Below are 13772 nucleotides of genomic sequence, written 5' to 3'. Positions count from 1 at the left end.
TTCAGTGTGTTGGAGAGACAAGGAGATGGGATGGAAAGAAAAATAGCTGGTTCCGAAGTGAAGAGATGTGAAGTAGAGATGTGAAAAAAATTAAATTATTTATGGAAACTTATATTAAGAAAAAGCAGGCCGGGTGCCGTGGCTCATGCCTGTAATCCCAGCATTTTGGGAGGCCGAGGTGGGTGGATTACCTGCGGTCGGGAGTTCGAGACCAGCCTGACCAACATGGCAAAACCCCCGTCTCTACTAAAAATACAAAAATTAGCTGGCCATGGTGGCGCAGGCCTGTAATCCCAGCTACATGGGAGGCTGAGGCAGAAGACTCGCTTGAACCCCGGAGGCGGCGGTTGCAATGAGCTGAAATCGTGTTACCGCACTCCAGCCTGGGCAACAAGAGTGAAAGTCCGTATATATACAAAAAAAAAAAAAAAAAAGAAAATGCAAAATAAAAGTACACTGAGACATACTGTGTGATTCAATTTATATGACATATGACATTCTGGAAAAGGCAAACTCATTGGTACAGAGAACAGATTAGTGACTGCCAGGGCTAGGTTTAGGGAAAGGGGTTGATTACAAAGAGGTCAAACAAGGGTGTTTTTATGATGCTAGACCTATTCTGTCCTTAATTGTGGTGGTGGTGACATAATTGTATGCATTTGTCAAAACGCATAGAACTGTACACTAAAAAGTAAATTTTACTGTGTGTATGTTTTAAAAATAAAAATTTTAAAGTTTAAAAGGGTTATCTTACCTATCATATTGGCAAAAATCCAAAAGCTTGACACTACATGCTATTAGCAAGGCTGTGGGGAGACAGGCACCCTTTATATTAATACATTGCTGGCGGGAAGGCAAAATGTTACATCTATAATTTGGCAATATCTAACAAAACTACATATATATTTATCCTTTAATCCAGCAATCCCACTTCTAGTAACCTACCTTGGAGAGATACATCCAGCAATATGAAAATATGTGTGCACAAAGTTACTCATTTCAACATCATTGAAACTGAAATATTCTTGAAACTACCTAAATGTTCCAACATAGCAGATTGATTGAATATACTATAGCACATATACACCACAGATTTTGCAGCTGTAAAAAAGGAATGAGGAAGACTTATGTAAAATGATAGTGGATTTTTATGCTACATTTGTATAAAATAGAGAAATAAGAAAACATACAGGTATTTGCCCATTTTTGCAAAAGGAAACACACGAAAGATAAACCAGAAAGTAATGAAATCGGTTACCTATAGGAATTGGTGGAAATGGAATGCAACAGTTGAGAGGGAATGACACTTCTCTAAGTATACTAGTCTGTTTAGTTTTGACTTTTGGAATAATGTTAATATTTTCAATAGTCAAAATGTATAATCAAATCATTTAGTTTTACAAGATGAAAAAGTCTTAGAGATGGATAATGGTGATAGTTGCACAACAATGTGAATGCCATTAATGCCACTGAACTGTATGTATTTTACTTTTTGTTTTGAGACAGGTCTCAGGCTAGAGTGCAGCGGTGCCATCTGGGCTCACCCTAACCTCCGCCTCCCCGGTTCAAGCAAGTCTCATGCCTCAGCCTCCCGAGTAGCTGGGATTACAAGCGTGTGCCACCACGCCCAGCTAATGTTTTTGTATATTAGTAGAGAAGGGGTTTTGCCATGTTGCCTTGCCTTGCCTTGCCCTGCCTTGCCTTGCCCTGCCCTGCCCTGCCCTGCCTTGCCTTGCCTTGTCTTCCTTTTTCTTTTTTTTTTTTTTTGAGACGGAGTCTTGCTCTGTTGCCAGACTGGAGTGCAGTGATGCAATCTCAGCTCACTGCAACTCCGACTTCCTGGTTCAAGCGATTCTGCCGCCTCAGCCTCAGCCTCCTAAGTAGCTGGGACGACAGGCGCGCGCCACCATGCTTGGGGAATTTTTGTATTTTTAGTAGAGACGGGGGTTTCACCATTGTGGCCAGGCTGGTCTTGAACTCCTGACCTCGTGATCCGCCCACCTTGGCCTCTCAAAGTGCTGGGATTACAGGCGTGAGCCACCGCGCCCGGCCAATAGCTTTCTAAATTTGTTTTATCACATATTTATCTACATATTACAATAGTTTTTACTATTCTTGTAACTTTTCTCTAAACTTGAAGTTATTTGAAAACTAAAAACTAAGCCAATTAGTATAGTAGTAATAGCAGACAAAAAAAAAAAATGACAGAAGTAAAGGAAGTTTTGGGGGAACAGAAAGAAGAAAGAGCTAGTGTGGAGATACCAAACCGAAGCTTGTGGAACTTTAACACCATTTTGAACCTAGTTCCTTAAATGATTCCGCCGAAGATCAGTGTCTCGGCTGCCCTCTATAGAGCTCTAAACCTGGCTTAGAGGAGTTCTTTCATTCTTCATTAACCACCGCCCACCTTACGTCATTTTATAAAGCCGGAAACTACATTTCCCAAAAGGCCATTTTTTCCCTCGCGGTAAAAAGGATTGCAATTACTATAGGTTTTACAGATCTCGCGAGATTTCACCAAATGTTACTAAGAATCCCGGCTGAAAGCCATTTTGTTTTTCAGCTCTGTTCAAGGGTACCTGAAGCGAATTTGCACCAAAGCAGCAGCTCCATTGTCGCAGTTCTAGCTTCACCTTCACGATGTTTCCCTTGGTCAAAAACGCACTAAATCGTCTCCAAGGTGAGCAAAAATTATGACAAATCATTTACAACAACCTTATATCAATTTATCCTCGCAGCCTCGTGTCCTTTCCCTCTACCAACATCTCGGCCTTCTAATCCTGAATGCTGTCTCCCGTCTCGTCCCAAGTCATTGGGATGATGTCGTTAGCATTGGCTTTATCACCCAGTCTTTCTGTTTCGGTTTCCAGCTCTGTTTGTGTTATCGGAGTGATAGTTTAGCTCTGCTTTTTAATTCTTCAGTAACCTGTTACTTCAGGGAAGGACACTCTTGGTAGACACCTCGTTCCTTAAGTGATGTCCTACATTTTAGCTTTGGGGATATGTTTACTCCTAACCCTGTATAGAAGAATATCTTCTCCATTCCTATTACTGCAATAGACGGAAACTGTAAATCTAGCTCTTCACATGGTTTAATTGCAGGGAAACAACCCAAATGGTATCGATGCAGCTTTGAAGTTATTTGTGGATTAACAATGTTAGCTGGGCAGGCGCGGTGGCTCACGCTTGTAATCCCAGAACTTTGGGAGGCCGAGGCGGGCGGATCACCTGAGGTCAGGAGTTCGAGACCAGCCTGACCAACATGGTGAAACCCTATTTCTACTAAAAATACAAAAATTAGCCCGGCGTGGTGGCGGGCGCCTGTCAATCCCAGCTACTTGGGAGGCTGAGGCAAGAGAATCGCTTGAACCCGGCAGGCGGAGGTTGCAGTGAGCCAAGACTGCCACTGCACTCCAGCCTGGGCAACAAGAGCGGGACTCCGTCTCGGAAAAAAAAACCAAAACAATGTTAGCTGTCCTGAAAGTAATCGTGTTCATTTTTTTCTCATCAAAAGGTTGGGCAGGTACAGGGAGTTTTGAGACCAGCATTATGTAGTGAAAATGCAGTAGACTGAGGAGAACAAATTAATTTTCATACTTGATTTGGGCAGAAGGTGACCTTCAGTAACGTGGGCAGTTGTTACACAATGAAAGTGACCCTGAATTACTATTTAGTTTGTTTAGCCATCTTTTGATTTTCACTTAACAGAATCATTGGAGGATATTACTAGATTGTCTTCTAAACACATAAGCAACTTTGAAAATAACTACAAAATATTAACTGGACTATTTTCATATTCCAAAAGTAGCATTTATTATCTCTTTTATTTTGGGCATATGATTTAGCCTCTCTCAACCTCAGTTTCCTTCTTTGTAAAATAAGTAATTTGTAAATAATGCCTAAATTGTAAATTGTAAATAATACCTATTTCATGGGGTTGTTGAGGATTTTATGAGATCACCAATGTATGGTAATTAAACAGTTGTCACAGAGGAGAGGGCTAATGAAATCCACCAGAGTTACATGAGTGTGTGAAGTTATGAGATGTTGCAGAATTTTTTGGTAGTCTGAATTTCTTTGCTTTTTGAGCAAATAGGGCCACCTTGTACCTCAGGAAAGGTTTTTTGTTTTTTTTCAGTGTGGAATTCACATGCCCACTTATTATCTTTTCTGGAGCAGAATATATTATGAAATATTTGTGAATTTGCCTATCCCAGTGTGACTAAAAGATGAAAAGGGAAAGCTATGTAAGACAATTAGAAGATCCAATAATGGTCAGATTAACTATCATGAAGTAACCCATTGCACCACGTAGAAATATTAATTGCTAGTGAATGGGCAACATTGCAGTTTCTTTTTTTTTTTTTTTGAGACAAAGTTTCGCTTTTGTTGCCCAGGCTGGAGTGCAGTGGCTCAATCTTGGCTCACTGCAATCTCAGCCTCCCAGGTTTAAGTAATTCTCCTGCCTCAGGCTCCCTAGCTTTTCATTATATATATAAGTACTTTTTGAGGCTCTTTAAAACAATAAGGACCTGCTACTTAAATTGGACAGGAAGGAAAAAAAAAAAAAAAAAAACAGCTAGAAACAAGCTTTTTCCAGTCTCGGCTGTTTCCCAAACCCTCCTTTTTAGTTCCTCCAGGGTCCGTTTGGAAACTTTTTTGTTCTCTTTCTACTAGTATAATAGTAACAGCAAAGTTTATCATTCTGCTCAAAAACTAACTCCTTAGCTAATTCTACTTCCTTGTATGATATTGATTTTTATCTACATGTGTAATCCTCTAGACTGGAAGTTATTGAGGACAGAATCTCTGTCTTACACTTTTTTATGTACCCCATTTCTTATTTTTATTTTTAGGGACAGAGAATTGCTCTGTTACTCAGGCTGGAGTGTAGTGGTGTGATCATAGCTCACTGCATCCTCTAACTCCTGGACTCAAATCATCGTCTAGCTACAGCCTCCTGAGTAGCTGGGACTAGAGGTGTACGTGCACCACCACGCCGGGCTAATTTTTAATTTTCAATTTTTTTGTAGAGACAGGGTCTCACTGTGTTTCCTAGCTGGTCTAACTCCTGGCCTCAAGCGATCCTCCTACCTTGGCCTCCAAAAGTATTGGGATTACTCCGAAAGTACTGGGATTACTGGGCCACTGTGCCCGGCCCACTAATTTTTTAAAAATCAAGATCACTCTAGTTTTGGCGAGTATTTTTGTTACTGTAGTAATTTTACAATCATAAGCATTTAGTGTGCTTTAATTTGAAGTTCATTTGAGTTCATTCGCCCTTGTATGTTGTAAGTTGTTGGGCTCTATTAGTAAACTTTAATGAAAATTTAAGTCATAAGTATTCGAATTAATCAATGGGAGCCAAAATTTCAGGGGTTATGTAAATACCACTTTGTAGAGAATGTTACTGACATCATTCATTCTTTGCTTTTTTCCCAATACTATTATGAAAACTCTGAGGCATACAGAAAAGTTGGAAGAATTGTATGGACACCCATATACCCACCACAAAGATTCTACAGTTAACATTTTGCTATGTTTTATCACATATCTATCCAAAAAGAAGATGAATCTGTCAATTCATCTTCTTTTTGATGCATTTCAAAGTACACTGCTTTGCTTTGATTAATAGCTACAATATGTTTTAACATTTTATTGAACTACATAATACTGTAAAATTAACTTCCTTGGCTTTCCTGATTGGAAGTATCAATCACATATGTTTTCTTTTCCTGACAATTGATAATATGCTTCTGTAATTTTTTTTTCCTATAAGTTCGAAGCATTCAGCAAACAATGGCAAGGCAGAGCCACCAGAAACGTACACCTGATTTTCATGACAAATACGGTAATGCTGTATTAGCTGGTGGAGCCACTTTCTGTATTGCTACATGGACATATGTAAGTACTATTGATTATAATTTCTATTTTAGATGTTTTTCATTCTCATTTAGTCTATGCATTCAAAGTGTCTTAACATAGTAGTGTACATATCTAGTTAGGAGGGACTTGAGAGATTGTGTAATCTAATTACCTACCCAGTACAGAGGTTTTTTTCCCGCAGCATTCATCCATCTTCTGTTCTTAACATTCCCGGTAATAAATTGCTTACTGGATCACAAGGCAGCCCTTTCCATATTATGTAGCTGTTTTTTGTTTGTTTGTTTGTTTTTTTAGAAGGAGTCTCGCTCTGTCCCCCAGGCTGGAGTGCAGTGGTACGATCTTGGCTCACTGCAACCTCTGCCTCCCTGGTTCAAACAATTCTTCTGCCTCAGGCTCCCGAGTAGCTGGGACTACAGGCGCATGCCACCATACCTGGCTAATTTTGGTTTTGTTTTTTATTTATTTATTTTTTTGAGACGGAGTCTCACTCTGTTGCCCAGGCTGGAGTGCAATGGCGTGATCTCGGGTCACTACAACCTCTGCCTCCTGGGTTCAAGGGATTCTCCTGCCTCACCCTCCCAACTAGTGGGATTACAGGCACCCTCCAGTATGCCCGGCTAATTTTTGTGTTTTTAGTAGAGATGGGGTTTCACCATGTTAGTCAGGCTGGTCTCGAACTCCTGACCTCAGGTGATCCGCCCACCTTAGCTTCCCAAAGTGCTGGGATTACAGGTGTGAGCCACCGCGCCCAGCCTTGTGTGGCTATTAAAAGGATCGTATGGTGAGTTAAAAATCTGCCTTTTTTCTATGCTAACCATCGTTCATTGCACACAGAATTCTGATCCACTTCCATATAACAGCCATCAGATAATAGAAATTGCTGTCATATCTCCTGAATTTTCTTTTTCAAATTAAACATCCTTAGTTCTATCAGTAATTTTTTTGTTCATGATTTCCAGGATTTTTACTACCTTGGATCACCTTCCTGGACGTAACTTCACTTAACAATTTTTCTTTTAAAATTTTGTGCTTAGAACTTAGCACAATATTCCTGACAGATGAGATGTAATATAACTTTTTATATTTTAGTTTCTTTACATCTTACATTTAACAATCTGTTTTTCAGTCACTGTACTTACTAGCAAAAAGTAGGAGTCCTGAAGTCTTTTTTTTTTTTTTGAGATGGAGTCTCGCTCTGTCACCCAGGCTGGAGTGTAATGGCACGATCTTGGCTCACTGCAAGCTCCGCCTCCCGGGTTCATGCCATTCTCCTGCCTTAGCCTTCCTAGTAGCTGGGACTATAGGCGCCCACCACCATGCCCGGCTAATTTTTTGTATTTTTAGTAGAGATGGGGTTTCACCGTGTTAGCCAGGATGGTCTCGATCTCCTGATCTCTTGATCTGCCTGCCTTGGCTTCCCAAAGTGCTGGGATTATAAGTGTGAGCCACTGTGCACGACCTAAAGTCTTAATAAATACATAAGTTGGTTTAAAAAGATACAAATTAACCCTTACCGTAATAAACTTTATTTAAATAAATAGGCCTTTTTAATTTTTGTTTTGATTTTCCTGAAATCAGATATTAAGATGTGTGCCTAGGCTGGGCATGGTAGCTCACGCCTGTAGTCCCAGCACTTTGGGAGGCCCTGGAGGGTAGATCACCTGTGGTCAGGAGTTTAGTACTAGCATGGTGAAACCCCGTTTCTACTAAAAATACAAAAAGTAGCTGGGCATGGTGGTGGGCTCCTGTAAACCCAGCTACTTGGGAGGCTGAGGCAGGAGAATCGCTTGAACTTGGAGGGGGTGGAGGTTGCAGTGAGTCGAGATCGTGCCACTGCATTCTAGCCTGGGCGACAAAGCGAGACTGTCTCCAAAAAAAAAAAGTATCCTTAATTAGAAGGATAAACAGATGTTGAACAAATGTTTGATCAGAGGAGCTGTTGGAGGTGAAATCTTCCTTAGTGATACAGAGAATACAAAACACTCTTTAGCAGTTATTAGGTAGTCGTGGTTGAGGGAATCAATGTTTTGAGTGGGTAGTATAGAAATGTGAAGTATAAATTTGAATTAAATACAATTTAAAAATTCATTTCCTCAGTGATACTAGTCACATTCCAGGTGACCAGTAGCCGCATGTAGCTAGTGACTACTGTTTGGGACAGTGAAGATCTAGAACATTTCCTTCAGCTCAAGAAGTTCTATTGAACAACAGCACTGCACTAGAAAATTAGGACAGCAATCAGGTTTGGCCTGTATGGAGGGTATTAGATCCCAGGTGAGTTTCTGTGTATTTTTAACCTATGGAGCAGAATATCTGTCATTTTCAAGAAATAGTCTCTAAGGGAGAGTATACTCTGTTTTAAGCATGTAACTGACAGCATTTTAATTCTTACAGGTAGCAACACAAATCGGAATAGAATGGAACCTGTCCCCTGTTGGCAGAGTTACCCCAAAGGAATGGAGAAATCAGTAATCATCCCAGCTGGTGTAATAATGAATTGTTTAAAAAACAGCTCATAATTGATGACAAATTATAGCACTGTGTACCCATTAAGATATGGCATTATTGAAGAAATAAAGTACATTTGAAACCTTCATTGTAGGTTTTGTTTCTTTGTAAATGAAACCAAGCTTGATCACTTTAGCCTTTATGTTAAAGTCAAATGCTGCGCAACTTCTTAAATAGGTTTTTGTTTTTTGAGACGAAGTCACACTCTGTCCCCCAGGCTGGAGTGCAGGGGCGCCATCTCGGCTCACTGCGACCTCTACCTCCCGGGTTCAAGCAATTCTCTTGTCTTATCCTCCCGAGTAGCCAGAACTACAGGTGCATGCCACCACACCCAGCTAATTTTTGTATATATATATATTTTTGAGACGGAATCTCACTCTGTTGCCCAGGCTGGAGTGCAGTGGCGTGATCTCGGCTCCTGCAACCTCCGCCTCCCGGGTTCAAGCGATTCTCCTGTCTCAGCCTCCTGAGTAGCTGGGATTACAGGCACACGCCACCAGGCCCAGCTAATTTTTGTATTTTTAGTAGAGACGGGGTTTCACCATGTTGGTCAGGCTGGTCTCGAACTCCTGACCTCGTGATCCACCCACCTCGGTCTCCCAAAGTGCTGGGATTACAGACGTGAGCTACCATGCCTGGCAATTTTTGTATTTTTAGTAGAGACAGGGTTTCACCATATTGGTCAGGCTGGTTTTGAACTCCTGACCTCAGGTGATCTGCCTTCCTCACTCTCCCAAAGTGCTAGGATTACAGGCGTGAGCAACGGCACCCAGCCCTTAAAAGGCTTTTATGAGGTAATGTGAAAGGAAAATTTGCCTTTGACCTGGAAGCCAACTTTATAGTAAGCTGAAATTATGTTTATAAATAACTGATGACAGAACTATTGTAGATCACCTTTGAGCCAAAAATTTGGCCCGGATTTTGGTTATGTCTACTACTATGTGACTCTCATTTGTATTTATACTTGAATTGGCATTATTAACTTCTTTTCACTCATGCCTAGAAAACTTAGAAGTGCCACCAGACCCAAGGGAGGAGTGGTCCTATAAAAGAAACTCCTAGCCTGTCTGAAAACTAGCTACTAGCTCCTTGGCTGTTTTGGCATATTCATCTTTTTTTTTTTTTTTGGAGACGGAGTCTCGCTCTGTCGCCAGGTTGGAGTGGCTCACTGCAACCTCTGCCTCCCGGGTTCAAGTGATTCTCCTACCTCAGCCTCCCAAGTAGCTGAGATTACAGGCATGCGCCACCATGCCCAGCTAATTTTTGTATTTTTAGTAGAAACGGGGTTTCACTGTGTTGGCCAGGATGATCTTGATCTCTTGACCTCGTGATCCACCTGCCTCGGCTTCCCTAAGTGCTGGGGGCATATTCATCTTGATTATAGCTCTTGGTTTTTCATCATATTTGTTATTAGGAATGTTTATGATACTAGAAAATCTTGTCAAATGCAATCTGTTCCCAGTTATCTACTATCAGTCACCTGTTGACTTGCTATAATTATTAACAATGTTTGGATTTGTGGATTATTATTTATGTATGTTACCTGAAGAAAAACAGTATCTGCAGCACATATTTCTTTGTTTTTCTATTTTGAAATGGAGTCTCACTCTGTTGCCCAGGCTTGAGTGCACTGGCACGATCTCGACTCACTGCAACCTTTGCCTCCCGGATTCAAGCAATTCTCCTGTCTCAGCCTCCCTAGTAGCTGGGATCACAGGTGCCTGCCACGATGCCTGGCTAATTGTTTGTGTTTTTCGTAGAGAGGAGGTTTCACCATGTTGGCCAGGATGGTCTCGAACTCCTGACCTCAGGCAATCCGCCCACCTCAGCCTCCCAAAGTGCTAGGCTTACAGGTGTGAGCCACCGCGCCCAGCTTATATATCATTACTTTCTTGGCTAAGAGCTGTAATCTGTGGTTTTTTTTTGTTGTTTGTTTGTTTGTTTTGTAGTAGTAGTTTTCTTGATAGTGATCAAGTAAGCAGAAAGTAGAATTTCAGTCAAGTAACCTGTCTATATTAGCTAAATTATTTTTTGCTTATTACTTAGAGTGCTAGAAGTATGCTGTCATGGCATATGTCCTAGTTTCTCATCAAATGGACCAAAGTCAGTGATTTTATTTGAAGAGGAAAAATTGAAAGTCATTGTAAATTAAGTTGCGAGTTTAGTAACCATATTGTATCACTATTTGATAAATTGAATGCTTTATGTTATTTCATATTTAGAATGTTCAAAATAGTACTGAAGTATTCAAATACATATAACCCTGAGAGATATTGAAGTAAAATAAACATGTATTTAAGGAAGTGTCAACCTTCAATTATATACCCTTTTATCACTGAATTAACAATATTTCTTAAGGTGTGGAGGCAGTTTCAGTATGGTTTTTACTAAGCTAAGTGATAGTTGTCATCTATATGACAGTTGAGAATGTTTTCTGTGTCCATTTGCGACCAAAATTATATGTTGCTTTGTGTGATAAAACCTGGTGGTGGTAGTATCTTTGAACACACTTTTTGAACTTAATTTTGTAGTTAATCTTGTCCTGATGAGTGATTCTAAAACTATTATGACCACTGCTAGAAATGAAGCTGTCTGTGTGTGTGTGTCATCACAATATATACTGACCTTGGAGCTTTCCTAGTGCTCTCAGAGCCAAGAAAATATCCTTTCAACACAAATTTTCTCAGTGTACCTGTAACATCACTTTGAGTTTTAGTTACACCTAGAGTTGGGAAGTCATCAAATTAGTCTTCTGTCCTCAAGTATCTGTAGGTCTGAAGAATTTAGGTAAGTTACTTACCTTAAAAGCATTGCCAATCCTTTATTTGGATGGCTATGAAATATTTTGACATGAGTGTGAATGTCATAAATCCCATTCTTTTTTTTGAGACAGAGTCTTGCTCTGTCGCCCAGGCTGGAGTGCAGTGGTATGATCTTGGCTCACTGCAACCTCTGTCTCCTGGGTTCAAGGGTCTCCTGGGTTCAAGGGATTCTCCTGCCTCAGCCTCCCAAGTAGCTGGGATTACAGGCGCCCACCACCACACCTGGTTAATTTTTGTGTTTTTAGTAGAGACAGGGTTTTGTCATGTTGGCCAGCTGATCTCAAACTCCTGACCTCAGGTGATCCACCTACCTCGGCTTCCCAAAGTGCTGGGATTACAGTCATGAGCCACGGCACCCAATCTCATAAATCCCATTCTTAATTTCACTCTAGGACAGAATTATTTTAGCACCTGTGTTCTTTTAGATTCATTTAACTTACCTAGAAATAGGTACTGTGGTAGTTGTAGAGGTACAGATGTTGAGTTCCCATCCTGGCTTAACATCATTGGGGTTATTAATGCACTTCATAAGCATTTTAGGGATACCTGCTATCTGATACCCCAGCAAACCTGATTATTTCTTGAAGACATTCCCTTCTATGCTTGTGCATTGGTAAGGAGGATTAGGGATGATGCATTTAAAGACAGAGTTTTAGTCTGGGCCTGGTGGCTCATATCTGTAATCCCAGCACTTTGGGTGGCTGAGTTGGGAGGATCATTTGAGGCTAGGAGTTCGAGACCAGTCTGGGCAATGAAGGGAGACTCCCATCTCCACACACACAAAAACAAAAATTAGCCAGGTGTGGTAGTGTGTGCCCATAGTTCCAACTACTTGGGAGGCTGAGGTGCAAGGATCGCTTTAGCCCCAGAGTTTAAGGTTACAAGGACCTATGATCACACTTCTGCACTCCAGCCTGGGTGACAGCAAGACTCTCAAAACCAAACAACAACAACAACGAAATATATACATAGCTCTCTAGGTTTTTATGTTAAATATTAGAGTGCCTAAGAATGTACATGGTTGGCAGAGGATCTTGCAGCTCATGGTGATAAACTTTAATATTTACATAAAAATACTAGATAGCTAGTAGATTCAATATTCTGCTTCTGATAAAGCTATATTTTTGTTTTTGCCTTTTAGTGAATTTCTTTTGGATGCTTAACACAATGTAATATAGTTACAAACCAACTTGCTAATATTTGGAAACCCACTTAAAAGCTATCTTAATTTCCTATGATGTGATTTTTAAGATTTTTAAATTTGGGGCTGAGTTTGTATCTTAATAATTAAGGCTGCATACATTGACAACTACAAAATAATGCCTGGGAAGATGAGTCCTGAGGCTAATTTTATATTTATGTGGATGAGTGTAGAGGGGGAGAATAATTCTGAAATACTTAATCACAGACCTAAAATGTAGATCTATGGGTAATTTTAAATGTTGCCTGTCAAAGCTTAATAGGGACTTGACAACAGGTAGGATGGAAATTATTTCAACACTTAAATATGCTTCCTTTGTGCCGGATGCTGTTCTAAGTCTTTTACAAATATTTACTTGATATTTGTATTTTTTGTGTACTATTTTGATTTCTGCAGCATTATTAGACTTCATACTCTTGTGTGGGAACTGGGTTCAAATGGTTCCAGATGAAAATACAAATAGCCCTGTGATGAGTTTTGTTCTACATCTTATGACAGATACTTCATGAAAGGAAATATGAAAAGGCCACATCTTGCTTTGAAATAAGTGAGATGGAGCCTCTCCCTCTTTTTACTGTTAATGTTCATAGTTTTAAAAATCCTAGAATTTTGCTGCTTTTTAAAATGTCAAGTTGGAAAACAAGAATAAAATAATACCCTTTTCTCAAATGTTTTCTGTACCATTTATTGCATTGTTTACATTTTATGCATCTCATCTCTTTATGAACTCATGATAATAGAGACTAATATTTTTGCATCACTGGAATCTTCTAGGTGTTTAAAATGAGGGACGAGTGAATGAATAAATGGGAGAGTGGTTCAGAGCTTGGAATGGCACTATGAAGATGGTGAAGTGATGTCCCTACCCCCTCAACACACATATAAAAATTATGAATTTATAAACGTTTTCCTCGGTGTCATTTTTCAATGGAGGAAAGAGGGCAAATTCATAGTTCTGGTATTTACATCTGGAATTAGGCTACACAGTCTACAGGAAGCAAGTTAACACAGTAACAGATGCACGTGAATTTCATGCTGGGCAAAGATGAACTATGTGGAAGATGATTTATAAGGAACTTTTATATCTGGACCTGAGGTTAGGAAACTAAAGATTACAAAGCCAGTGCTTTAGTATGGGTTTTCTGGTTTTGTGTTTGTCGTGGGGGCGGGGTGGGGTAGCGGACTTGTACCCTAACAAAGACCCATCCGAGGCTGCGTGTCTGCCCGGGGGCAGCAGGGGGCGGGAGAAGCTTGGCTCTAGACCACGCGTTCCTTGTCACGTGACCTGTCGCTCTCTTTCCCGTGGCGGCCCTGCTTCCGGCAGGGGCATCACCCGGAAGTGGGGGTAGTCGAGG

At 40.4% G+C, this 13772-nt stretch overlaps 1 protein-coding gene across 1 annotated transcript; it reads left to right on the top strand.

Moving 5' to 3' along the window:
- Nucleotides 1-2521: 2521 nt before the first annotated feature.
- Nucleotides 2522-8482, top strand: LOC117078522 (cytochrome c oxidase subunit 7B, mitochondrial). Its single transcript, XM_033202081.1, has 3 exons — nucleotides 2522-2680; nucleotides 5780-5904; nucleotides 8281-8482. The coding sequence occupies exons 1-3, from the start codon at nucleotides 2641-2643 to the stop codon at nucleotides 8356-8358; spliced, it is 243 nt and encodes an 80-aa protein (XP_033057972.1). The 5' UTR covers nucleotides 2522-2640; the 3' UTR covers nucleotides 8359-8482.
- Nucleotides 8483-13772: the final 5290 nt, after the last annotated feature.

The sequence above is a fragment of the Trachypithecus francoisi genome, unplaced genomic scaffold (genome assembly GCF_009764315.1).
Source record: "Trachypithecus francoisi isolate TF-2019V2 unplaced genomic scaffold, Tfra_2.0 Lachesis_group6, whole genome shotgun sequence".
Taxonomy (NCBI): Eukaryota; Metazoa; Chordata; class Mammalia; order Primates; family Cercopithecidae; genus Trachypithecus; species Trachypithecus francoisi.
Note: the sequence above shows the minus strand (reverse complement) of the source record. Positions and strands in the feature narration are given on the sequence as shown.

Bases quoted from the DNA above. Each gene is read 5' to 3' on its own strand.
- LOC117078522 (XM_033202081.1), top strand. From the start codon at position 2,641: ATGTTTCCCTTGGTCAAAAACGCACTAAATCGTCTCCAAG. The intron at 2,681-5,779 runs GTGAGCAAAAAT...TTTTCCTATAAG, and splicing joins CGCACTAAATCGTCTCCAAG to TTCGAAGCATTCAGCAAACA. The intron at 5,905-8,280 runs GTAAGTACTATT...TAATTCTTACAG, and splicing joins GTATTGCTACATGGACATAT to GTAGCAACACAAATCGGAAT.